The sequence below is a fragment of the Fundulus heteroclitus genome, chromosome 12 (genome assembly GCF_011125445.2).
Source record: "Fundulus heteroclitus isolate FHET01 chromosome 12, MU-UCD_Fhet_4.1, whole genome shotgun sequence".
Classification (NCBI taxonomy): Eukaryota; Metazoa; Chordata; class Actinopteri; order Cyprinodontiformes; family Fundulidae; genus Fundulus; species Fundulus heteroclitus.
Genome location: NC_046372.1, coordinates 33,338,445 through 33,365,357, shown reverse-complemented (window position 1 = coordinate 33,365,357; position 26,913 = coordinate 33,338,445). Strand labels below are relative to the sequence as shown.

At 38.1% G+C, this 26,913-nt stretch overlaps 1 protein-coding gene and 1 long non-coding RNA gene across 2 annotated transcripts; one reads left to right on the top strand and one right to left on the bottom strand.

Moving 5' to 3' along the window:
- Positions 1-1,470: 1,470 nt before the first annotated feature.
- tgoln2 (trans-golgi network protein 2) lies at positions 1,471-14,702 on the bottom strand. The gene is made up of 4 exons (XM_036144485.1): positions 14,516-14,702; positions 7,282-8,468; positions 6,931-7,014; positions 1,471-2,498 (listed from the first exon to the last, which is right to left on the bottom strand). Exons 1-4 carry the CDS (start codon positions 14,568-14,570, stop codon positions 2,493-2,495), a joined length of 1,332 nt encoding a protein of 443 aa, XP_036000378.1. The 5' UTR covers positions 14,571-14,702; the 3' UTR covers positions 1,471-2,492.
- Positions 14,703-14,833: 131 nt separating this feature from the next.
- LOC110368594 lies at positions 14,834-26,545 on the top strand. Its single transcript, XR_002428215.2, has 3 exons — positions 14,834-15,113; positions 17,243-17,328; positions 25,989-26,545. It is a non-coding gene; the product is annotated as an uncharacterized LOC110368594 (long non-coding RNA).
- Positions 26,546-26,913: the final 368 nt, after the last annotated feature.

The window sequence follows — 26,913 nt, the reverse complement described above, 5'->3', positions numbered from 1 at the left end:
CCTTTACATTTAGAAACATTGACCAATTTTTTGCCCATGTATTTTTGGTCAGCCAAAGCTGAAGATGTAAAGAGCCTCATTCGGCTCTGGAGCTACAGGTTGCAGACCCCTGTGGCCTAAATAAACGTTCTGTGCCTCATCTTGGAAAAAAGGAATGAGCGGCTGAAATGGCCGGTGCTGGACTCCATTTATTCAGATTTGTGTATATATGTTACAAAGTCAAACGCTCCACTTGACTTGATTAACGATTTGCATCCATCTGCAGTACGGCATTAACAAATGCATTCAGAACATGGCTCTTCAGGGTGTTAGGGTAGAAGACAATATTTAAGCTTTGAACTTTTTATCGTGTACTGCTCATTCAAAGTTTGGCTGACCTGCAAACTAACCACAACGTGGTTATCCAGGTAAACTGACAGGCTGGGCAAGGAGAGTGTTGGTCAGAGAAGCAGGCCAAAGGGTCAAGTTGACTCTGGAGGAGCTGCAGAGATTCATAGATCAAATGGAAGAATATGTAGACAACTATCAGTCAAGGACTTCCTTCTTGGAACTGATGTGTCCCTATTGGGGACACATTAAATGTGGAAGAAAGGTCAGTAAAGTTTGGTCAGAAGACACAAAGCACGCAAAATCCCACCGGTGGCAGAAAAAACTATGCACATTGCCTGGAAAACACCATCCACCTTATGAAGTATGGAGACCGCGTCATGGTGTGGGGATGTCTTTTTTACGGACAGAGAAGCTGTCTGGAGTTGAAGGAAATATGAATGAATCTTAATACAGGGTAACACTGAAAGGAACCCTGTGAGAGGGTATAAAGTCTTACAGAGGTTTACCTTCCAGTAGGACAACCTTAACAACACGGTTCTGATCAAAGCATATTCATGCGTTAGAATGGCTATAATCCAAAAGTAAATCCAGCTGGAGATCTGTGGGAAATGATACATCTAAAAAGTATTGACATTAGGGGTTGGCTTTGAATGAGTACTACACTTGCCAGATTTTTATTCATAAAATGTTTTTTTTAAAGGTTTTATTTTTTTAAAGAAAAAAATTCTAATCAGTTATGCACTTTGTGTTTGGTTATCAAATAAAATACATTGATATTTGAGGTTGTAAATGACAGAAAATATAGGAAATTATGTGGAAGTGCATGTGCAAGGCACTGGAGTTGTTAGTTGGGTCAGTTGAGCATATGATATCTTAAACTTGACTGCACATAAAAAAAAAAAAAAAAAAAAAACATACTCAAACATAAGATCTGATTTATGACAAAAAAAAAAAAAAAAGAGGATGAAAATTATATTGTAAAAATGACTTATCCTGAGTATTCTGCGGTAATACTCCTTGTCCTCATACGAGAGTGGTTGTTTTCACTGTTTTGTTTATTTTGTTGTCTTTCTGCAAATGGCATGCCATAAAGGAAAGTTGTACAATTTAAAGTATTTGAAAAAAAAAACGTGACAGAAGAAAATTAGCAAAAAGCTTTTATTTTAAGAGAAGCACTCCAAACTGCGTATATCGTATATGGAAAAACAAAGCAGGATGTTTATGCAGTGCCTCCTGACTCACTGAATCGTTCAATAATTCTGATGCATAGTCTAACAGTGAAAAAAAAGGATGGGTCAAAAACGTATTTAATTTTAAATAATTTACCATAAAACTATATATTTAATGGAGTGGTTGGATTTGTCCAAAATATGTTAGGAAAAAAACTTTTTACTTTAAGTATGTGGCAAAGAAAAAATAAAAAACGCTAACAGCCACACAATAAATTACAGTATATTTTCAAACAATTTGGCACAGAAATGGCAGATTTTACAAGTACAAAAAAAATACACCAAAGACAAGATCCAACTTCATATTTAAGTGGTCAAGTGTGCCAACCAAGACAAAGAGGTTGCAGTCAAATGCAGTTTAAGATGGAGACCAAAACACTGTGGACAACAGGCCCATCCAATCAAGTGGTACAAGCCAGAAAAAACAAAAACAAAACAACAGAAGAAACTGAGCACAGAATTGCTGGCCAGCCACATGTTCACTGAACTGACAACATTTCAATAGCAGCTACAGATATGATTGCTTTCAAGGAAATAGTACAAATTAAGACATTTACACAGCAACACATTATGTGATGGCTTTTTCAGATACCCATTGAAATCTATATTGTAAAGACAGAAATTCAGACATCTAATCTGCTACTAAAAAATCCTGAGTCAGGACCTTCCTCAGGCCAGATTGCATTAAACATCAGAAAATTAAGTGCAAAAATACCACAAGCTTACCTCACTTATTTTTTATTTATTTATTTTATCCGCCCTCCCACCCTCTGAATAAGGCAATGCTGTCATCTGCATAGTAATGCGACAAACATTTAAAAGTGAAAAATATGGCGCTGTCAGTTTAACAAGTCATTTTATGAAGTGCAGATCCGTTACTTGTATCCACCACCTGTTAAAGGTGTTTTCTCAGCTCCTCCGGGCAGCTTTGGATCACATCTGAAAAAATAAAAAATAAACATTTCATTGAACACCTTTAGGGTTTACACCGAGGCTGCCTACAGTGGAGTTTGACTTGTTAATGACAAGAACAGCTTTTCTCCAGATCCATTCAAAATGTCGTCGTACAACAAAGATAAGCCTCTCTTCCACACAGACATTTGACCTTGTTAGCTTGCTATATCAACAAATGTGTTTGAACGTCTCACTTGTATAATCCTCTTTTGACAATTAAGAAACTCAGGGATATTTTCAATAATTCAGAACTAGCAGCAGCTCTTAACAGTGATAGCGTCAAAACTCGATTGTGAAGCGGTTTTTGTTCAACGGATTTCTAATATGTTTGAAACAGTAACCTGGGACCAGCCTCAGTCCTGTAATAGTTATTACGGCTACAGTAAGAGCTGGTCTCGCCGGTCTAGAAAAATCTGCTGCTGTAAAAAAGGTATCTGCCCCTTTACAGATTTTTGATTTGTCTGCTTTTGCCTTTGTTGGCACAAATGTCTCTGCTCAAAGTGATTGACAACATTACACCTAATAGATTAGAAAACGTCTATGTAATATCAGTCTGGCGAGATTTACAAAGCTATTCTAAGACTTTGGGATTCCAGCGAACCACAGTGATTCTCTGTAAGCAGAGAACACATAAAACACCAGTGAACTAAAACTTACTCCAAAAGTGCATCAGGAGGTGTCAAAAGAGGGCAGATCATCATCTAAAGCACTACAGGGCTGACTTACTTCATTTAAAGTCAGTTTATCTCATAGATAAATTACATCTATGAGTGTTTAAGGTGAAAATCTCTGCTGAGCAAACAAAACATTAAGAATTAAGGAGACCATATTTGCCAAAAGACATCTTGATGATCCCATAAACCTTTGGAAAAATATTCTTGTGTCTTGTTAGTGTCTAACAAGACACAAGCTGAACTTCCTGGAGATGTGCATTATGTTACATCTGGTATAACAATATCGCATCTTCACAAAAGGAGCGTCATACCAATGCATAAACATGGTGGTAGTGTGATTGTCTGGGGGCCATTTTACTGCTTCAAGACCCATGTGAATGTACCATTAATTCTGCTTCCCAGAGGAAAATCTTTAAGGAACCTCAATAGTAATTCCACCTCACAATTTCTCACTAAATAAAGGAAAAGAAAACCAAACTGAAACTAAGGCTTTAGAGTGGCCTAATGCAAAATGTTTTCACAGCACTGTCAAAGCATCCATTTCTCCCATTGGCTGTTTAATGTCAGATGGGTCTCATGTTAATCCAGGTTCACTTCTGATTGGTCAATCAGTCCCCCTTGGCATCTCCAGCTAGAGATGAGTTTGGGGTTTAGACTAAGAATTATATTACATCAAGCAGGGCTTGCATGATCAAGGTGAGCCATCAGGCTTTTTCACCAAAGGGGTTCCAGTGCTTAACCCGGATAGGTGCCTGAGCGAGTTCTGAGCAGGTTAAGCAAAAGAAGTGGCCTTGCTTTTTCATCACATGAGGGTCCAGTTAGAGCAACATCATTATTTCATTATAAATATTTTGCAATTATAATTCAGTGTTTTTGCGAAGAATTATTTTGCATGGAGACAGTCCAACACCACAAATCTTTTTTTTTTTTTTTACACAGGTACCCATGCAAGCAAATGCCATAATACTAATGCCCCAATTTATTAAAATTTTTATAAACAAACTGTGCTTGTGAAAGCAACACTATCCTAACTGATCTTTCGTCTGCAGCAGCACCACCTAGAAAACGAGAGTTAAATGAACCCTTTTGAACAGGATTTGTTAAGATCACCTGGCAATATTAAAATATCAAAAAAAGTTGGAATATAATCACCGCCACGCTGACATATGCACACATGGTGCCTAGGGATTTTAAAATAGATTAGTAAAGGAAGATTTTAGTTAACTTTTGTTAAAGTGTCCAACATATAATTTTTCTTCAGTAAATTATTATGTTGCTGTGCAACAACTTTTTCAAGAAGCTTAGACATGAAAGAGGCAAGTTGTTGATCACCGTGATTTTTATGAGCCGAATCATAAAGATGTCTATATTTAAAAACCTCAATTTTATAAAAGTAATTTCTAGTTACAAACACATTTCTTGATCATTTTAATATTTTTTTTGTCTTGGCAAAAGCTCTCCTACAACCTGGGTCCTAAATGTAATACATATCCAAATTAGATGATGACATCTCAGGGAAAAGTAAACAATCTTCTGTCAGACTGAGTTTCAGCATTAAGCATTAAGTGTATCGTAGCTCACTGGGGTCCGTTCTTCGTACGTCGCTAACTCAGTTAGCTGGATTTGATTGTTGACGATTTGGCATGACCTTGGATCGTTTGGTTCTTCCAAACTCATCTTGGACTTGTTGTCATAGCAACATGTGCGCCAGCTTAAACCTACTCGAGAGCAGGCTTATTTCATGTAAACAGGATTAGATCGCAGCTGTATAAGCGGAGGAGATAGGCAAGTCTGCCGCAGCCATGTCCATTTTTACGACACAAACCTGTTGCTGAAGGTGCAAGAATAATTTTAGAGCTTTTCGAATTAATCACGTATTGCGCAATAGACAGGATCCTTTAGCGCAGCGCGACAGTGTAATTGTAGAGAGATTTTTCTTGGTGGCTGTTAGAAACAAACACATCATCTAACAGTGGCTTTTAAAGAGGAAAAAGTTGTGTTAGAGCCATAAATAGAAAATATTTAAGTTATTTGTATGATGGTTTGCTTTTTATTTTTATCATATTCAGTAAGATTTGTTCGGGCCATTTTATTGTGAAATTTAGTTTACTTTGAAAGGCTTGCTTCCTGTCGAGCCGTATATTGTATTAGAAAAAAACTATGGATGGATTATCTAGACACGGAGCAATGCAGTTTTACGGTGTAAACTGAGGATGACTTGAAAAAGGAAGAATTTCATTTTTTATGGATAAAGAATTTTTTTGTCTAAGGAATAACACTGAAATTTGGATCTCTTGACATAACAAGTGCCTTTTTAAAATAAAGTATAATAATTAAAGGCTACCATTTTGTAGAATATTCTTGTATTTCACTTTTACTTGTCCCCGTGTTCTAGTGCAGGGGTCGGCAACCTTTTCCACTGAAAGAGCCATTTGGACCCATTTCAGACAGTAAAGAAAACACTGGGAGCCACAAAATCCTTTTGAAATTTTTAATGAAATAACGCTGCACATAAGGGCTTTTTTGCAACAGAATGGACCCGCACCGGAACCAATGCACCTCTGCGCTTGTACTTCTACTGTTGTTTTATGGAAATCATCAACTCTGCTAATGTCAGAGTTTTTATTTTGAATAAAGCTTGGTGCGAGTAAACACACATCATGGTCGGATTATTTGATTTTCAGCCCATATAAATGGTTCATCCGGAATACTTTCTTTCCTTTTAATCCGAACACATTTTAATCACATCTGCGAAAGTGAACGAGCTCCTGTCATTAACCAGCTAAAAGCTGCATTAGACAAGCTCACAGCCTCGAGCCAAGCGCTGTTCGTTTTCCTCACTTTGAAAATGAACAAATGTCAGATATAGTAACGACTCTTACCCTGCTGTTTAGCTCTCTTCACCCTCATCAATGAATCCATGTTATTTTAGGTCACCGTGTTTGTCATTTGAAGAATTTACTAAAAAAAAAAAGCAGCATTTGAAAATGCCGCCTCAACTCTGCCTCGCTGTGTTTATGTCACTGCAGCCAGTGAACTACCAGTTCTTCTTCTTCTTGAGTTTGACGGTGAGCAAGAATCTTTTCAGTGTGCATTACCACCAACAACTAGTGAGGAGGAGTGTTGGTCAGCTCCGCGACATATTTATTTTCAACACCTGAGCCGCATCAGAGCGATCAAAGAGCCGCATGCGGCTCCGGAGCCGCAGGTTGCCGACCCCTGTTCTAGTGGGTCCCGTGGAGGCTCTGATATAAAAGAACAAAGTAAATATGAGATTATTAAAATGCAAAAATTCATACAGTAGAAAGTGATAGAAACATCTACCATGGACAGTATTTACGCATTAATTTGTCTGCTACTTTTTGCCAGCCCTCTCTCCTGGCTTTAGCAGACTTTGAGGTGTTCCCTGTTTTAATTAATGACTCAAATTCGGCATAACCTTCCATTAAAAGCTCTTGTTCTGCTTGGGAGAAAAACTGTGGACGGTCTTTGGCCATACTGAACAGCCAATAGCAGCACTGCTGATCATTGTTTCTACTATCGATACATTTCCCCTTTTAAACAAACGCATGAACGCGCAGTTGTCTCAGATAACTCAATCCAGCCATACTAATCGTAAACAACAGGTGTGTTCGAAGAACCCAGTTAGCCGGATCATGATTAGCCAGATGAAATAATCTTTGATGTTTAATTTCTCTTAAGCAACATACGAAGAACGGGCCCTTGGTGTGGATGCAACTCACCTGCTGCTCCAGCTTCTGGTAATTTGTGGATTTGTGTTGACGTGCGGATCTGGATTTCTTTCCCTCCAAAAGAAAGGCAATAATCTGGAAATATAAAAAGAGTAGATTGAAATTTGTATCTACTTATTCTGCTAAAATGGGCTTAAGCCTCCTACTGACTACCCTCCAGTAAGAGACCTGGGATTGAACAGAATGCACAGAGATCCTTCAGGACAACAATTTGGTGTTCTATAAAGTTCAGTTTCATTTGTATGCCGAGGAATAAATCAACCGCAAGTGGCAAAATGAATTCAGGGTTGTTGTGTGCTGTATGTTTTATTTAATATTTTTCTGAATGAATAAGAAAAGTACCTTGCGCTTGCTGTGGACAGCGATGTAGAGCACTGCTACCAGGACAACTCCAGTGACAAGGTAAGCAAAGAAGTGACTGCTTTCTTCCTCCTCCGTCATTCCTAGTAGGTTGCCTTTACCTTTGTCTGATCCGCTATCTTGAGGTACCTTTCCCTGTGGCACTACTGCATTTGCCTCTCCACCTTCCTTATCTTTGTCTGATCCACTACTTTGAGGTACATTTCCCTGTGATACTACTGCATTTGCCTCTCCACCTTCTTTATCTTTGTCTGACACCCTATTTTGAGGTACCTTTCCCTGTGACACTACTGCATTCGCCTCTCCACCTTCTTTATCTTTGTCTGATCCACTACTTTGAGTTGCCTTTCCCTGTGGCACTCCTGCATTTGCCTCTCCACCTTCTTTATCTTTGTCTGATCCCCTATTTTGAGGTACCTTTCCCTGTGACACTACTGCATTTGCCTCTCCACCTTCTTTATCTTTGTCTGATCCACTACTTTGAGTTGCCTTTCCCTGTGGCACTCCTGCATTGGCCTCTCCACCTTCTTTATCTTTGTCTGATCCACTACTTTGAGGTACATTTCCCTGTGATACTACTGCATTTGCCTCTCCACCTTCTTTATCTTTGTCTGATCCCCTATTTTGAGGTACCTTTCCCTGTGACACTACTGCATTCGCCTCTCCACCTTCTTTATCTTTGTCTGATCCACTACTTTGAGTTGCCTTTCCCTGTGGCACTCCTGCATTTGCCTCTCCACCTTCTTTATCTTTGTCTGATCCCCTATTTTGAGGTACCTTTCCCTGTGACACTACTGCATTTGCCTCTCCACCTTCTTTATCTTTGTCTGATCCACTACTTTGAGGTACATTTCCCTGTGATACTACTGCATTTGCCTCTCCACCTTCTTTATCTTTGTCTGATCCCCTATTTTGAGGTACCTTTCCCTGTGACACTACTGCATTTGCCTCTCCACCTTCTTTATCTTTGTCTGATCCACTACTTTGAGGTACATTTCCCTGTGACACTACTGCATTTGCCTCTCCACCTTCTTTATCTTTGTCTGATCCACTACTTTGAGGTACATTTCCCTGTGACACTACTGCACTTATCTGTACACCCTCTGGAGCTGATTCCCTTTGAGTTCGCTGAATGGAAAGGTTTACATTTTGCTGACCGGTTGGAGCCCCTGTGAAAAAGAAAAGAGAAGAAGTAAAACACAAAATAACAACAAATGGGGAAGCTGTGTACTATATATATATATATATATATATATATATATATATATATATATATATATATATATATATATATATATATATATATATCAGGGTATCAGGGACGTGCAGAGGGGGGGGCGGAGGGGGCTTGAGCACCTGCCCCTTTGCCCCTTGGTGCCCAAAGTGCCCTTTTCTCAGTTTTTTTTTTTTTTTTATGTGTGCGTGTTTGTTGGTGTGTGTGTGCATGGTGCATGTCCAAAAGAATAATAATTTAGATCTACCGTGGCTGGTTACATGATCCACATAACGTACCCTCACTCTGCCCTACTTTTCCTTTCGCAGCTCCCAGCTCCGCTGCCTCACGCTGGCCAATCTGTCCTGCCCACTGAGCTATATTATACACTGGAGTGCTAATCACCGTCTGTTTGAACGAGTCGCTTTGAAGCCACCAGCCGCCATATTGGTACTCCCTATTTCCCCCCAGTAACTAGGGAATATGTGCGCTACAGCATCGGATTTTCTCATGTTCAGGGGGGGGCTTAAGACTTTTAAAATGTCAAATGCCATATACTTTTATGTTATGTTCTAAAAATATCAAGTACTGAGAAAGTTATGTGCTGAAATATTTTGCATTTTATTCATTTAAATATATATGTTTAACATTTCTAAATATATAAATAACAATGTACAAAAACATATATTTACATATGTGTATACATATATATACATATATACATATACACATACTTATATATACATATATATATATTTAATATGAATAACATGTAAAATATTTCAGCACCTAATTTCCTAGTAGTTAATAGTGTTAGTACATCCACTGACTGTAGAATTACCTGTGAAATATTTTCACACAGTCAGAAAACTGCTTGTTGTTGCAACCAAATCCTATGGGATTATGTGAGAGTAGGGAGTAGCAAGATGGCGGCCAATGACTTCAGTTTTTCGGCAAAATCAGCACTCCAGTGTATAATATAGCTCAGTGGTCCTGCCCCTTTAAATCTGCAGCACACTTGACTGTGCTCTGTGCTGTTTAACTCCACTGTCATTGGTTATACTGCTTTAAATCCCGCCTTCCCTCTTTCTGATTGGCTGTTTTCTAGTCTGTCCGTGTGCGTGCTTGCTTGGAGCGGAGATTTCAGTTTTACAGTTATCATACAGGAATACTGTGGTTACCACAATTAATACTAGGCCACGGAACTAGTCCCAGTTAAGAAACTAATTATCTGCAGTAAAATAGGTGAAAGCTGCTGAGTGCAGTTCTGTAAAGAAGCAGGCGAGAGAGTTTTGATTTATGGAACTTGAGAAATGTAAGTAACCAACGTTAGCATCTCAAAATAGCATCTAATTCTGAAGTATAATGCATTTATCAACAGAAACCTAATCTGTTTTATAAAACTAAATATTTTGTGCCAGGCTGGAGTTCTGAAGCCGGCTGGAAAGATGGAAAAGCAAAGACTGTAGACTATTAAAAATTCTGATTCTTAGCCACAGCTGCCTGAAAAAGAAAAGGTGAGGGTTTCCCTTTTACCAATATTTCGTTGCTATTATTGTTTAATTTTTTTGTTGACCCTCTGATGCAGTTCAGGTATAAATAGCAGGTGATATTTCTTTTATAAGATATACAACACAACAACACTATATGCTGCCTAAACAACTGCTATATTTTGTTTAGACTTTTACTTATTTAGCGTAAGTAGGATTTCACAAAATGATAGTGCTATTTATTTCACTCTTTCTACTTCTAGAATTAGAATTACGACAAATACAACCGAGGAACACTATTTACATTGCTTTTATTGTACAAAGATTTCCACACTGTCTATTAGTAAATTAGTGCAAACCAGGGGCGGAGCTAGACATTCTTATCATCAGGGACTTAATCCATAAAATATTACTTCATTACGAGGGTAATTTGGTACACCAAAAAAGTAAAAAGTATTTAATCTGTTGATATGGTCGTAAAATTAATTTAATATAGGCCTTAACATATCTTAAAGTTTTATCTGCTGTTCTTTATTAGTCTTACTAGTATATACCAATAGTATGTGGTTCTCATTTGAGTGATGAAATGGACAACCACTCATGAAACAATTCAGTTTTGGTGTCACCAATCTTACTTAAAGTACAGTATTGGGTCCTCCATGCTCCTTATGTATTAAGATTTACTGCACATTTAAACATCGACAACTCACTATTGTTAGGGAAATCATTTAATTGTCTGAGAAGATGTAGGTAAGGAGAAGCTGTTATCTACTCTTCAGATATATGATGTAAGAAATTTGTTTGGAATGTTGCAGATGGTAAAAATTGATAGGTCTCTGTTGCTAGTATAAGTTCAAATGCAAACTTTTTCAAAGTGGGAAAAAAGTCTCAATTCAACGTTCATCAGATCGGGCGCTGCTTTATAATTTATAATAATAATAGAACTTTATTGATCTCACAATGGATAAATTCACTTCTGCATCTTCACCCATCCCCTTGGTGAGCAGTGGGCTGCCACTGTGCGGCGCCAGGGGAGCAATCGGGGTTAAGTGTCTTGCTCAGGGACCCAGAATGGTAGTCTGTCGGAGTTGAACTCAGAACCTCTGGGACCCAAGATCAATGCTCTAACCACTAGGCCACCAGATTAACAAAAAGCATCTAGTGTGTGTCGTGCTTATAAAATTTGTATAAATGTAGTAAGAAATACTGCTTTTCTTTTTAGACAGAAGAAACGCGCCCTGACGCTCAAGTCAAGCATAAAGAAATAGGAGCATGCATACTGCGTAGGACCAATGATGTCAGAGCAATGAAGTGTCCCTAGGGTTAAAGTTCAAATCAAAGTTCAAATCAAACCTACGCCCTTGATTCCATGTTACATTCTTTATAGTATGGGTTGGTACATTTCAGCCGGATGTATAGCAAGGTATGTTTCTGTATCGTCATACTATAAAGAATTTATTATTACTTTTTTTAATTTTATTATTACAATTAAATAATAATAATAATAATAATAATAATGTTATGTTCAGTGTTTTTTCGCTAATCCACCTCTTATATATTTCAATCCTTATGTAATTTTGTCTGTGTTGTGTGCACCTGCCTGTTGCATAACATTATTATTATTATTATTATTATTATTATTATTATTATTATTATTATTATTATTATTATTATTTAATTGTAATAATAAAATTAAAAAGTCCAGAGTCCAGAGTTTAACATTTGGCACCAGGATGTTTTCATTCCGATTCTGAAAAGTGCTTGAAAATAACAAAATAAAAATATTTTTTGTACATGTATTTTATTAGTGTCATTTATTGCAAAATTGCATATTAAAATGCCCAAACAGGCTATTACACTTTCAGAAATAAAAGGATAAAATATGTGATTAATTTGCGATTAATCTCGAGTTAACTATCGACATTATGCGATTAATCGCGATTAAAATTTTTAATCGTTTGACAGCACAAATATATATATATATAAATATATATATATATATATATATATATATATATATATATATATATATATATATATATATATATATATATGGTGGCTCAGTTATATATATATATATATATATATATATATATATATATATATATATATATATATATATATATATATATCCAATATATATATATATATCCAATAGTGCTAAAAACGTTATTACAGCATTGATAAGGGACATTAATGTCAATTTAATGGTGTTTCATGTAACTTAAGATTAACTAATTAAGCTAATGTAAACAATGGCCACGGGAAGTGACGGTCGATCGTACGCTACAGCGCCCTCTATTAGGTTTGCGATGTGAGTCTGAATTATTTTCAGAAGAAATAACTACATTAATAAAATTCTAAGTGTCCTAAAGGTTATTGATTTTTATTTAACAAATTATTCTTTAAAACGTTATTTCCCCAAATAATGTTTTGTCTAACTCAGGATTTGCATTGTGAATGGGCTGAACACATACCAAATGTTATTCTAAATTGATTAAGCTAATTAAACCTCATTCCACATTCTTTAAGATGAACTTTAGTTTTCTAACGTGGATCTGCAGTGAACCAGAGATTCACTGAATTATTCAGATAATGGTTTTCAACTATTTTATTTTGTCCTTTTGTTATTTTGTGTGTACATGGCTCCTTAATTTATTGTTATCTAAATTTTGCTTAGTGGTTTCACTAGCCAAGTAGAGAGGATTTGTTGATTGGAATATAGTGTTAATTCAGATAAATAACATTGTATAATGGTGTTCACTAGATGTGTAATTTATTTCTGTTAATAAATTGTACTTGAACAGAAGTTGTCACTTATTTATTCAATATGTGTGCAGAGTTTCCTATTAAAAGCATGCCAGTGCTCCAATCGTCCTTTCAAATATTGTCCTAAAATCAGCTGTTTGGGATGACATTCATTGGACAATACCTAACAGACATTAAATCACTTAAAACATGCGTAATGGCAAAACAGCATTTACTCTGGTTATTTATGATAATTTGATATCATTTATTTAATGATTAAAAACATTTAACCCCAAATTTAAAAGCAATAGAAATATGTGAAGGGGATTTTTTTTCTCACAGCACTGCAAATGATTCAACTGACTTGTTTTCTCTGAATGGCTTCCAGTTAAATCTTGTGGCTCTTTACCATTCTTTACTTTTTATTGTAACAATACGCAATATTTTAAAATCAGTGAGTGGCATAAACATTTGCCAGTTACTGGATCAGTGCCGGATTTTAGGTGATCTGTTTGACTGCCCTGATTACAAATGCGGTGGGTGGTTTTGCATACAGGAAATAACCTACATTCACCCTCACAAAAGTTTCCAGGTTCCTCTTTCGGCTAACTGGAGAACTCCATCGACACCATCTAAAGACAAACATCTAAACATTCATGTAACTCTGTCCATTGACAGTCTATGTGGCAGAGTCTCCCAAGAGCGTTTCCTAAAGTAGCAGTATGAGACAGATGTCACCCCGGATAATGCAATAATACTAGGCCTCTATTCTTATTTTAATCTCTTTGAAAACATATGGCAATAATACCTGTCAATCATTACAGCAACAGAGCAGTAAGGTGTTGCTGCAGCAAAAAAATATATATATAATAATAATTATTATTATAATTATATATATATATATATATATATATATATATATATATATATATATATATATATATATATATATATATATATATATATCATTTCACTTATTCATTTTTGTAAAAGTTGTCTTTGTAACATTTTATTTTGGAAACCTTTTTGATGTACAAATGTGTGAGCAAGACTGCTGTGGATGTTAATAATTTTACAAAGTGCATTAGAAACTTTAAACATTCACCCCTGCAAACTTAAAGTTCTGAGAAGTAATACTGGCGTTTTTTAATGTTTGTAATATATGGAACAGCATTATGAACCGAGTTCACGAGATCATTCTCCAATAATCTACAATACAATTATTAAATATGCATTTTCCTTTAGCAGAGATATGCAGAAGTAGTTGGTCTGTCATTTGATAAACATTTTTTAATGCTCACTCAGACCGAGAGAGGAGAAAACGTAACCTGCAGTTTTACCGTAATTCACCACATAGCCGCGAAGTTAGAGCTAAACGTGGGCTGGTCGCCTCACCACAATGGAAAAGGGAAAGTGAATATGTGACAATCTACCTACATATAAAGTGATTTTGAGTTTACCGGAAGGTCTGGTAGGGTGAAGGCTCTACGGTGGGATCACGAACCGAGCTTCTGAACTCGACAGGATATTACGGGATAATGCTTTCCCGGAATTCCATTATTGAATTTGTTGGCATGCCAACAGTGACCCAAAAGTCTTCATAATGTTTTTGTGCCAACAATTACAATACCAATGTAGTAAACACCCCACCTACAAAAGACATATATTAGGTGATTTATACTGACGTAATCATCGGCTTCCGTAGCAAGTACCATATTTATCAACAAAAGGCTAAACAACTTAAAATAAACATGGGTCCGCTCACCTGTGACCAGCAAGCAGAATATTAAAATGGACAGAGGCAAAAAAGCTGCCCGCATTGTGTCGTCCGCGTCCAGATAGCAGTGAAGCGTAAACCAAATCGGTCCAATCTAATCTGTCAAATCCTCTCAACTCAACTCTCAATGCGAGGGGACAGCTGAGATCCGACAGGTTGCGAGACTCCACGAAGAGTCCTCCTGGTTCTGCTTCCGTGTACAAGAGCTCATTGGTACAATAGCGTCTTCTTCTGCTGCTCCACAAGGCGTGGAGAGCGCTTTGCTGCCCCCACATGGCTGATCGCTTTCATTACATGGAACTGAAGGCTGCCGTTTCACTATAAATGGAAAACATGGAAGATTGTTGTTTTATTTTTATTTTTTTTAAATGTATATAGCCGCCATCAAAGTGCTTCACGGAACACAGTGACTGTTATCCCCCTTGTCCTGTTGATGATAGATCATCTGAGTGATTGCTCAAGGCATGAAGTCATCTGACCAGTCTCATCCTGCCAGAGTAAACAACCCTTCATGAGCAGAAGCTGCAAATGGGGCCGGGTCCTGGTGCAGTTCCGGCTGTTCCTGCGATCCTTATCAACAATCAGAGTAAGATTACAATTGTTTTGTAAATATTACTCAAGACTATGGCTTTCCTTGCACAACATCATGGCTCTGTAAATACATTTAAAACAGTATTGTAAGTGTGAAAAACGTTTGAAGAACAAATAATTTAATAACAGAAGAAAGTCCAACAGAGGATATTTTGCCTGAGCTGCAGATAATTGCAGGCAAGTGTCCATGCAGTGATGGAAATCAGCCCGTTTCTTTGAGACCACTCTCTGTGAACTTCTAGCTGGATTCCTAGGATCATGATGGTGTGAAAAATATTTCACTGAGTGTTGTTCAATTTAAAGTCAAACCAATTTAAAAGGAACAACAGACAAATGTAAGACGACTGCCCATATCCGGCTGAGCAGCAGTCATCCCTGGAAGCACATGACTCTGAAGGAGCTGCAGAGATCCACAGCTCAGCTGAAACAAAACTGTAGACGTGACAACAATTTGTGCACTTTATGAATATGAATTCCCAGAAAAGTGGCAAAAAGAAAGACATTGTTGACAGGAAGCCATCAGAAGCCTGGCTAGCATTTTCTCAAATGTAATTTCAGGGCAAACGGCAAACGTGGGAGAATGTGCTCTGCTCAGATCAGGGCACAGCAATAAATAAATTTAAACGATCAATTGGAAATTTATGTTTCATTTATTTATTCACTTACTTTAAGTTAGTTTGAAGTTACAAGTGAAGTGAAGCCTGTTCTGAGCTCGTTGTGTATTACCATTAGCACAAACATTTTGTTATATTTTCATTGTTTACAATGGCAGGGCCTACCATGCTGTTTTACAAGCATGTTTCACAGCCTGTATTTGGTTGCACTTGAAATTCAGGTCAACTCCCAGACAAAATGCTTGAAATAAAAGAGTTTTATTAATTTGTTTTATTAATTAAGTGTTTTAATAATTCACTTAATTTATTTTTGTGAAATGAAAAAGAGGAGAAAAAAAATATTAATTGGATTTGGTATATAAAAAAATCTGAGATCATATTTTTAAGCCATATTGCCCAGCCCTAGCTCAGATGAGACGAAAATTAAGGTTTTTGACCTACATACAAAAAATGTGGTGCTTTGGAGCGTCATGTTCCTGTTAAATCAAGAATAGAATTTAAAATTCTTCTTCTAACATATAAAGCCCTTAATAATCAAACTCCATCATATATCAGAGCTCTGATTACCCCGTATGTTCCTAACAGAGCACTTCGCTCTCAGACTGCAGGTCTGCTGGTGGTTCCTAGAGTCTCTAAAAGTAGAATGGGAGGCAGATCCTTTAGCTATCAGGCTCCTCTCCTGTGGAACCAACTCCCAGTTTTGGTCCGTGAGGCAGACACCCTGTCTACTTTTAAGACTAGGCTTAAAACTTTCCTTTTTGACAAAAATTATAACTAGTGGCTCATGTTACTCTCAGCTACCTTTATAGTTTTACTGCTATAGGCTTAGGCTACTGGAGTATATCAGGATCTAATTTTCTCACTCTATTGAGTTCTACTGTTCTTCAATTATGCATTATGTGTTGTCATTTCTGCTTTAACTTTCTGTTCTCTCTCTTTTCTCTTCATAGTAGGCACACCTGGTCTGACGTTCTGTTAACTGTGACATCATCCAGAGAAGACGGCTCACCCGCTACTACCATCTAATGTAGAACAGATTACTAGATCAATGTGTGCTTCTGTGCTTTTTTGTTTCTCTTGTGTCTCTGTTCTGTCTTCTGTAACCCCAGTCGGTCGAGGCAGATGACCGTTCATACTGAGTCCGGTTCTGCCGGAGGTTTTTCCTTCCCGTTAATGGGTGGTTTTTCTTCCCACTGTCGCTTCATGCTTGCTCAGTATGAGGGATTGCAGCAAAGCCATGTACAATGCAGATGACTCTTCCTGTGGCTCTACGCTTCCCCAGGAGTGAATGCTGCTTGTCGGGACTTTGATGCAATCAACTGGTTTCCTTATATAGGACATTTTTGACCAATCTGTATAATCTGACCCAATCTGTATAATATGATTGAACTTGACTTTGTAAAGTGCCTTGAGATGACATGTTTCATGATTTGGCGCTATATAAATAAAATTGAATTGAATTGAAAATTGAATGTTATGGTGATTGTTTTTTCTTCTTTGCTTGAACAAGGAAGCTGATCATTTGATGGAAGATTGAGTTCAATACAGGGAAATCCTGGAGGAAAACCTGGAAGACCTCAATGATCTGACAAGGAGGTAAAGAAAATTAGTCACTTTTACTGGGGGAGGGGACTGAATAACTCAAGACAAATCAGCACAAGGCAATGCATTAAGATGAGATCCTGAACTGAGATGAGGGAAAACAACTAATGAACAGAGAAACGAACCCAGGGATCTTATAGTCCAAAAGGGATTTTACCAAAACAGAAAAAACAAATCTAAATGGACATACAAAGTCATTTTTGTATGTTACAAAGACATACAAAAAGCCCCTTATGATGAATACCATAAATGGTTACCGTGTTCCCTCGCCCGGACACGGGTCACCAGGGACCCACTCTGGAGCCAGGCCTGGAGGTGGGGCACGTTGGCGAGCGCCTGGTTGCCGGGCTTTTACCCATGGAGCCCGGCTGGGCTCAGCCCGAAGAGGTGACATGGGTCCCCCTTCCGATGGGCTCACCACTTATCGGAGGGGCCAAAGGGGTCAGGTGCGTTGTGCAATGGGTGGCAGTAGAGGGCGGGGACCTTGGCGTTCCAATCCTCGGCTGCAGAAGCTGGCTCTTGGGACGTGGAATGTCACCTCTCTGGTGGGGAAGGAGCCTGAGATAGTGCGGGAGGTTGAGAGGTTCCGACTAGAGATAGCTTAACAATGTATTGAATGTGACACAATTTTAAAAAGTATGATTACTTTTATGTATGAGTATGATTACTTTTACAGAGTTCTGTAGACTGCCTCTTCAAAAGACATAGCCCAGTGGTCCCATGGTTGGTGCTTCCATGGTCAAGACATTAATAGCTATTATGACATTTGACCATTGAAATGATGTCAACTCTTCACACATCTGTATATTTTTCTACAGACGAAGTGCAACGTCCGCTTTGCTTACAAAGCTCTGGCAGTGACTGGAGACCAGATTCAGGATTCTAACTGGACTTGGCTGTGGGTCTATGAGGGTTTTTTGTGTGATAAAGGGAGGAGCTGGTTGCAGCATTTAGTTTTCACTTGCTTTGCAAATGCTAAAAGAAGTGCAAATATTTGAACTAAGTCCAGATCCAGACGCGGTAGATGTACATCCTCTTTTTCTACCTTTGTCCTGCCATGTTCAACAAGGCACAACTTACATAAGGACTTAGACTGGGAATCTCCTTGTATGATGTAAAGGGGAATAGTTTTAAAGTAATTTAGGTGTTGTAAGAACATGATGTAGTGTTTGCCTTTTGTAGTTGAAATCTGGACTTTTTTTTATCTCAGAGAAAATAATGATCTCACATTTGTTGTACTGTTCTTTGCTTTTAAAATCTTTAGCTAGTACCTGATATTTTTAGGTTTTTCTCCAGGAGCCACATTTATTTTTCCCTACTCTCATATCTCAATATTTGTTTCTTGTTTGTAAGGGATAAATGGACCAAAAAAACTAACAAAAACAATAGACAGCATTAATGTACTCATATTTATCCTACCATGAGCTTTCTTGTTACAAGATGTAGCCGCCCTTCGCCTCACGTCTTCACAGCTCCATGTCTGATTCGTCACTGATTTCCTAGTAAAACGCTCCCTGGTTAGGCCAGATCTCTGCTTTCATAGACAATAATACAACAAAATAAAATAGGAATCGGCAATTCATGATGTCCACTACGGTAAACACTGAATAAAAGCAATTGACCAGATTGATGGACGTTGAAGATCTACACACAAACTGAAGCGGCCACATCAAAGGGACATCGAAGCTTTGTCTGAGAAAGCACCACCTCGGGCACCCTGCCTGTCTTCAGAATGACAAACCTCACAAACAGAGTATCAGCGTCTTTAAATCTCGACAAATATAACTCATCATGTGACGCCTCATTCCCAACAGAATTTAAACATACGTACAAAAACCTACAAAAATACAGCAGTCTCAAACACATGGAAACAGATATCTGCCAGAATACGGTTGAAGCCAGATACTTAAATACAATGTAAAAAAAAAAAAAAAAAAGATAGACATAACCTATATTTTTCACAATGTCTGAGATTTTATTAGACCAAACCTTTCCTGTTTATGGTCTGTCAGCATTACCAAAATTACTTCTGACAGACGTTCTTTTTAAATGACTAGTTCTGTTGTTTTCAGTGTCATGTTTATGGTTATTTTAGTCTACACGAGGCTACCTCATCTTTATCATGGACAGAATGTAGCAGTTTAAATTAGTATCAATGACTGGTTAGCAAAAACATGCTTTTTTTTCAATATAATGTTGAAAGACTACAGACACCTAAATATATATATTGAATTCAAACCATTTTAACCTAATTTAATTTTATAATAAACTACTTTGATCACTTAATGCAGTTTCACAGTAAAAACAGTTTGGTTTTAACTATTCTGTTTAAATGCTAACAGTAATATACATCAATTTATAAAGTCAATAAGCCCAAAATTATTTATACCCTGGCAGATTTAATTTCAAAATTAATTTCAAATGATTTTTTATTCCACCGAGTTTTTCGTTTCACATTCGAAATGAGGCAGGCGCATCTTAAACAAACTCGGTTTTAAAAATGTATTTTTATCCATTTTATTTACATTTTGACTATAAAAAATGGCATGCTGAAAGACTCTTCTCAACAATCAATGTGCAATCCTTAATCAGCATTACAGCGATTCAACCTTTCTTACAATTTGCATGCTTCTGGTATTTCAATGAAAACAGTCATCTTTCTTCCAGTCAAATTAAAAGATTGCTATAAAACAGGGGCATGAATACATTTGTAGACGATACTGTGTCATGTAATTAGAGAGAGTTTGTGTGTATACGTTTGTCAGTGTGAGGAAGGGGCTGGGTGCCTAAAATATTGCTTAATTACAGCATAACGTGGGAGCTTCGTTTGGTGTGCAAATGTACTTGTTTTTAATGTTTGTTTTTTTAAAGAACTTTATTCAGAGCAAGAAAAGTGGCATTCTGGAACAGCAACAAATACAAAAACACATTAAAACAGTTATAGCTCTTAACGGGTACAATAACCAAACTTCAAAATATGCAACCAGTTAAATATATTAAATAAAAATGTAAATTTACCTGTATGCAGCTTTTACCCAAAGAAAAAGGGGAGACGGGATCATGTTTTACCACTGCTGCCACCCACTGGTCTAAAAGTGAACTGATCCGGCTTGACCACAAATGCAGTGGATGTGACTCCGTCTGCAGATGGCAGTATTGATTTATGGTGCAAATTAAAAAAACACACACACACAGTTCATCAGATCACAAAACTCTTGTCTGCGTTAATCAAAAGCTTTTCCAGCTGGCGCAGCTATTCTTTTGCAGCTTCGTTTTTATTCTCAAGAATAAAACATAACTTATTGATCCTTACACCTCTCCCTGTGATACCTGTAGCAGCACTGCGCCTGAAAGTGTGCAGTGGCTTTAGAGAGAGGAGATAATGATCTAAATGTTAATTGGAGGTGTTTTACATCTCAGCTGGGTGTGGGGGACCTGTGGGTTGGCGTAATGAATATGTTTTAATTGTGGCAGGCTAGTTGACATTTGAAAAGTCCAATGATCCCTCTCATTCTTGACACCCATTTGCATTTCCATCTTTAAGGTCAAACGGGTATGAATAATACATTAAGGAGAGTCTTAAGCTCACAGCGAGCCATACCTGTTGTCACAAAGGCACCAGCTGAGTCTTGCTAAGCTCGGTGAATGCTACAGAAACAATCAATTAATATCACTTTAGGAAACCACAGGTGAAGCTAGCACAGCATCCTGGTATTAGTGGGACCCATAAGGTCACCCAGTCAATAGCTGACATGGAATCAAGTCCTTCTGATGACGCTTGTGCGGTCGCTGTTCCGAACAGAGATCTGCGTTGATGCTGTGGCAGTAAGACTTTCTACGAGCAGCTTTAGATGTGTGAAATGAAATGGTTAACCTGGAATAAATCTGACATCAAAGGAGGACCTGGGAGAGAAAAAAAAAACAATCCTGGCAAGAGATTGCAGGACTCTAATGAGCAAAAATTAACATGAATTAAATCTGACCTCGTGCTTACATGGCAGATGTTGAGCTGAGCACAAACCCTGCAGCTGATTTCAGTCACCAAATTAAATCAGTCATTATTTAGGTTTTACTAGATATTCCTCAACTTGCTGACACGTGCAGACAATCCCTTGCAAACGCATACGGACTGTCAACCCTTTTCACACTTTGCTATATTACAAACAATAGGACAAAAAAAATCAATGTATTATTTTCCTTGGATTTTATGCAATGAAACAACACAAACCGCTGCTTAATTGTGAAATGGAAGGACATTGACGTATGTTGTTTTTAGCTGTGGCATGCATATGTATTCAGCCCCTCTGTCATGACGCCATTAAATAAAATCACCTTCAGATCTCTACAGTACACAGATTTCACCTTTGTGTAATTTAATCTAAGTGTAAATCCAGCTCTTCTGTGGAGGCCTGGGAGATTTGTTAGAGAAAATCTGTGGGGGGCAAACGTGTGTGAGAAGAAATCTGAAACAGGGTTAGGTTATAAAACAGTGTTCCAAGCTTTGAACTGTTCATGTTAAGCGAGTATCATACAACTGCAGACCTACTAACGCGTGGTCATCCACCTATACTGACAGGGTTGGCAACAAGATCATTAATTAGAGAAACAACTAAGAGGCCGATGGTAGCTCTGGAGCAGCAGCAGAGATGCAAATCTCAGGTGGAATAATCGTTAAACAGAACAACTATTAATCTTGCAGGCCACAAATAGGGCTTTTCTGGAAAAGTGTCCAGAAGAAGACAGTAAAACCATAAATAATCCTGCTGTTGCCATTTGCCTCAAGCCATGTAGAGGAGAAGGTAAATGTGTGGGAAAACTTCTCCAGCTCAGTTGAAACCAAACTAAAGCTTTGTGGCCAAGATGTGCGGTAGGGATAGGGAAGTTGGTCAGAGTTTAACGGAATGAAAATGAAGCTAAATAGACTCCTAAATAGACTCCTGGACAGTCAGAGGCTGGGGCGGAGGTTTATCTACCAGCAAGGTGATCCTCAACATGCAGCCAAAACCACAAAAAATGGTTTAGATCAACAGTCCAGTCAAAGACCAGCCCTAAATCCAATTGAGATTTTGTAGAATACCTTGAAGTCGCTGTCCACACACATTCTTCGATCAGCTTGACACTGCCTTAGCTGTATTTCGAATAAAAATGTGCATAACAAAATTTAACTCTACTTATACAAAGGTAATAGAGACATAACCCAAAAGACTTGACTGTGACTACACTAAAGGTGGTAAAATAACAATCACACGTAATAGTCCTAAAACAAAAGTCCTCTAAAATACACCGAAGTTTGAGTTTGCAATGTGAAAAATCATGAAAAGTGGAAAAAAAAGTGTGACGTAAAACATTTTTACGTAGTTATGTTACTACTCAACCCTTATATAAAGTGTATATGGAGACAGAGTTTAAAAAAACGAAAGGCACGGGCCTCGGTGAAATCCTCATTTCACTGGATGTATGGGGAGGCTGTTTTGACAACTCATTACCTGTAATCTCATTGATGGATTGGTGAAGTGGCTCACAGCAGGCTGCCATGGCTTGTGGCTGGAATGATGTAAGACAGAACGGCAAAACAAGTAAAGATTTATTATAGCTAATGATTGTTTAAGCAGAGCAGGACACAGTTGACAGTTTGGTGTCACCATAGGGGGTTCCAAAGCGGAGACGCATCCTCAGCCTGCCTGTCTGCAGTTTTAGGAGGCTGTATGAGAAGGAGCTAAAGTTGTGACAGAGACCAACGATTGTTGTAAAAAAAAAAGATGTTTTGTTAATAAAAGATATAACCCTCTCCAAGTTCATTCACATTCTTAAACGCTTCCCTGACATTGTAAATGTTGTTGATTATCCATTAGGGATGCGTGTGAAATTATCTTGCACCAACTTCTCAGTTAGTTTATTTTGCAGGTGTATCTCAATAAATTAGAATATTAACGGAAAGTTAATTTATTTCAATTACTGAACTCATCAAGTGAAACTCATAAAGATTGATTACCTTCGTTGCATCTCACACACACACACACAGAGAGCGATGAATTTCAAACGTTTCATTTTGATGATAGTGGCTTGCAGCCTATGGAAAACCCCACGTTTCTGTTTCTCAGAAAGTTAGGGAAACTTTAGATGTCAACCTACAGATGAGTTTGTCCATGTAGTGTGAAATACATACACTCTGTCTTGGTCGGGAAAAGCCAAAGGACATAAATTACTGCATTAGTGCAGCTTAACATGGAAGGGATGAACATGTGGGTCATTGTTGGACCTAGTTTCCCTCAGGTTCCTCTTGACAATAGTCCATAGATTCTCTACGGGGTTCAGGTCAAGCGGATTTGCTACACAATTACCCACATTACCTCTGGTTGTGTGGGCAGGTGGCAAGAAAATTGGCTTCTCTGTAAAGTCTTTAAGCAGAGGTATGCATGGGTAATTCTCGCGGTATTTGTGCATTCAAACACACGAGAATCCATCTGGCCCTGCTCCCGTCTGAACTGTTCGGGCCCCAACCAAAAAAAAAACGGTTCGGACCAATCACGCTGCAGTATTCAAGGCGGGACATGCAGCTGTGACGCGTAGCTGCTGCTACCACATTGGTTTTGTCGGAATCTACGATTTCTTCTTTGAAAGAACAACAGCAAGAAGTGCCTTGACTAGCTCACCATGTTGTGGCTTTTCATGGCGCCTGATGCCTACGTTTTCGTTTGATACCGCGATTGGTCAAAACCAACCTTTGGTAGGCGGGCACTCGGTGTCACTTGGTCCAATCAGCTCGGAGAGTTCTGTTGAATGTCCCTCCTTTCCCTGAACAGATTTGAATGTGCAGAACATGGAGTGCTACACATGATCAATCTGCCGAGCCAGGTTGATGCATGAGGGCCTCTAAAAAATCCTGGTAGACAGCTGCGTTTAATTTGGATTTGATAAGACACAGTGGACCAACAGCAGCAGATGGTAAGCATCCCCAATCATCACCAACTGTGGACACTTCACCCTGGTACTCAAGAAGCTTTGGTGTTGTCCCGCTCCACTATTCCTCAAGACTCTGGGACATTAATGAAATGTAAAATCAGTCCAGTCCTTTTTCTCTCATTTTTGTCTTTTATTGCCAAACCTTTTTTTCTTCCACTTAACTTTCCACAGATATGCTTGAATACAGCACTCTGTAAACACCTGGATGCTTTATTGATAAGCATTTACCACTTATCCTTGTCATGGAGTTTGTAAGTGACTCTCTGCAGGACGACTATGAAGTCAGCAGTCTTCCCCATGATTGTGTAGGTCATAGCATGGCATTTATATGTTATTGTTTTATAACTGGTCTGATGCAATAATCAAATTTTCTGAGAAAGTGAGGTTGACGTTAACTATCAACTACAATCATCAGATAACAGATGCTCAAAATAATTTACTGTGAAATTAATTCATATTTGAGGCTTACCTTTTTGACTGTGTTGCTGAAATAAATTAACTTTTAAATGGTTTTCTAATGTACTGAGAAACACCTGCCTATGAGAAGTAAACTGAAATTAGGCAAACCTGTAAAGTTGAATGGTAGAAGTAATATTTATTGCTTATCTCCATCTTCCTGTGGATTAAATCTCAGTTAAGCCTCCAATAAAGTGGGCGGGTAGTAGTCGGTGGGCTCATCCAGGCCAGCTTCCCTTCTGCTCACACATAATTGGTCCAACCCTGGCACCAATCGCCATCTCCAAAGCCACCAAAAACTGTAACCTACCTTGTGTATTTTTTACTAATTGAAATGCCTAATGAGGTCCCAGGAGTTCCATCCCATTACCTCTGAGTTAATTAAAGTCCCCACAACGTGCCAAATGGTGAATAAAGATGCAGCAAAAGTGCAGGAAAGGGATAGAGAACCAGAGCAGGGTTTGCAGAGCAGGGGATGGGGGCTGACCTGCTTTATTGTTATTGTTATGGGATCTTATAATCCAAGATGGAGCAGATGTCTATAATTCTTTTATTTGTATTTATTTTTGGCCTGAAATGTTAGTCACTCTGGGTCCTGGTTGTCATTTTCCAGTGCGGTTAGCCTAATTCTGCTTGATTAAACATTAAAACTCCTCGCCATCAACAGCAAAGTTTTTCAAGGGAGGATTTTGTATTTAGAAGTGAGATGACAGGTGTGTGTGTGTGTGTGTGTGTATATTTTTCAGTTAAAACATGGCTGTAATAAAAAGAAATTGCTCATTAATTCTACAACCACATAAGGTTGTTTTCAGTTCATTATTAATCCCTAACCCTAATTTGACTAAATCCATCCAAACTGTTTTACCAAGCTTAAGCAACTTCCTAAAAATAAATGTGAAAAACAGAGCCGATCCAAGATTGCGTTGGGCCCAGAGCAGTATTTTTATTTTATGCCCGTTTTCTTTTTTTTTTTTAGATGACACTCTATGTTTTATCCGTAATATTTCCCTTAAGCTTTAATAGATTGAAGCCGTATGATAATAGAGTGTGTAGAAAAGTGAATGAACCCTCACAGAGTGGTGGAAGGCTAACAGCTAGCCCAGTTCTAAACGATTTGAGCCACTTAAAACAACTCAAATGGAAAATGTTTTTACCTTTGAGATACCATTAGTGGATATGAACAAGCTACCCTTTAACAAAAGAATGCTGTAAAGTTTGTTGCTTTTTCTTCCCAGCCAAGGCTTCGTCCATGGTAGTACATGAAGTTTCACCGGCTGTCAGCGGCTGTCGGCTGTATTCATCCCCTTCAACGACTGCAACTCGTCTGTCCGCTCCAAGTCTGCCAAGAGTGGGGAAAACTTTTGCAGTGACAGGCTTGTCGTTTGTTCAACGGCTTCAAAGATGTTTTTCGTTCACGTGGCTTCGTAGTTTCTCAGGTCTCGTAGTTTTGGGAATCATCCGGACTCAGCTGATCAGACGATCTGACACCAGACCTCCACCAACGCATGGTAGCGTCACGTGGTAACACAGACGCTGCTGTGGAGTGAGGATGTTTAACGCAGCATTGGATTGATATGAGCATTTTTCGTTTGAATTGCTTTTAGTTGCCAAAACCTAAAGCAGGAGGGTTAGTCTGGGTATTTCTTAACCACACCTGTTCACATTTTACTGATTTCCAAATTTACTGGAATATGACATCTTTCTGCTCCAGCTAAGGGAGTTATTACATATAATTACTCCACAGACACTAAATCAGAAAATTAAATAAATCTGTTCCTTATGTAATAGTGTAAAAAATATTTTTTAAAGCATTTCAATTTCTTTGGAAATTGCAGTTTGTGAACCTTGAAAGTGAAGCTTCAATTTATTAGTCAGGGGTCACCCACATGGTGCCCGTGGGCACCAGGTAGCCCCCAGAGTCCCACATGTGGTGCCGTCAGGCCTGTTTAAAAAATAGCAGCACCCACCAGTGAGCTGCATCTATTTTATTCTATTGTGTTTCCTTTTTAATCACACCTGCATTTTAAAAATGTAAATTTGTACGTAACATTAAGGTGAGCTCTGACTCTTCTATTTTAAAGGTCAGTTCTGTTAGCCCTTCATATGACACAACACCAATCAAGTAGCTCTCAGTTTCAACAAGGCTGGGTGCTTTTGGAA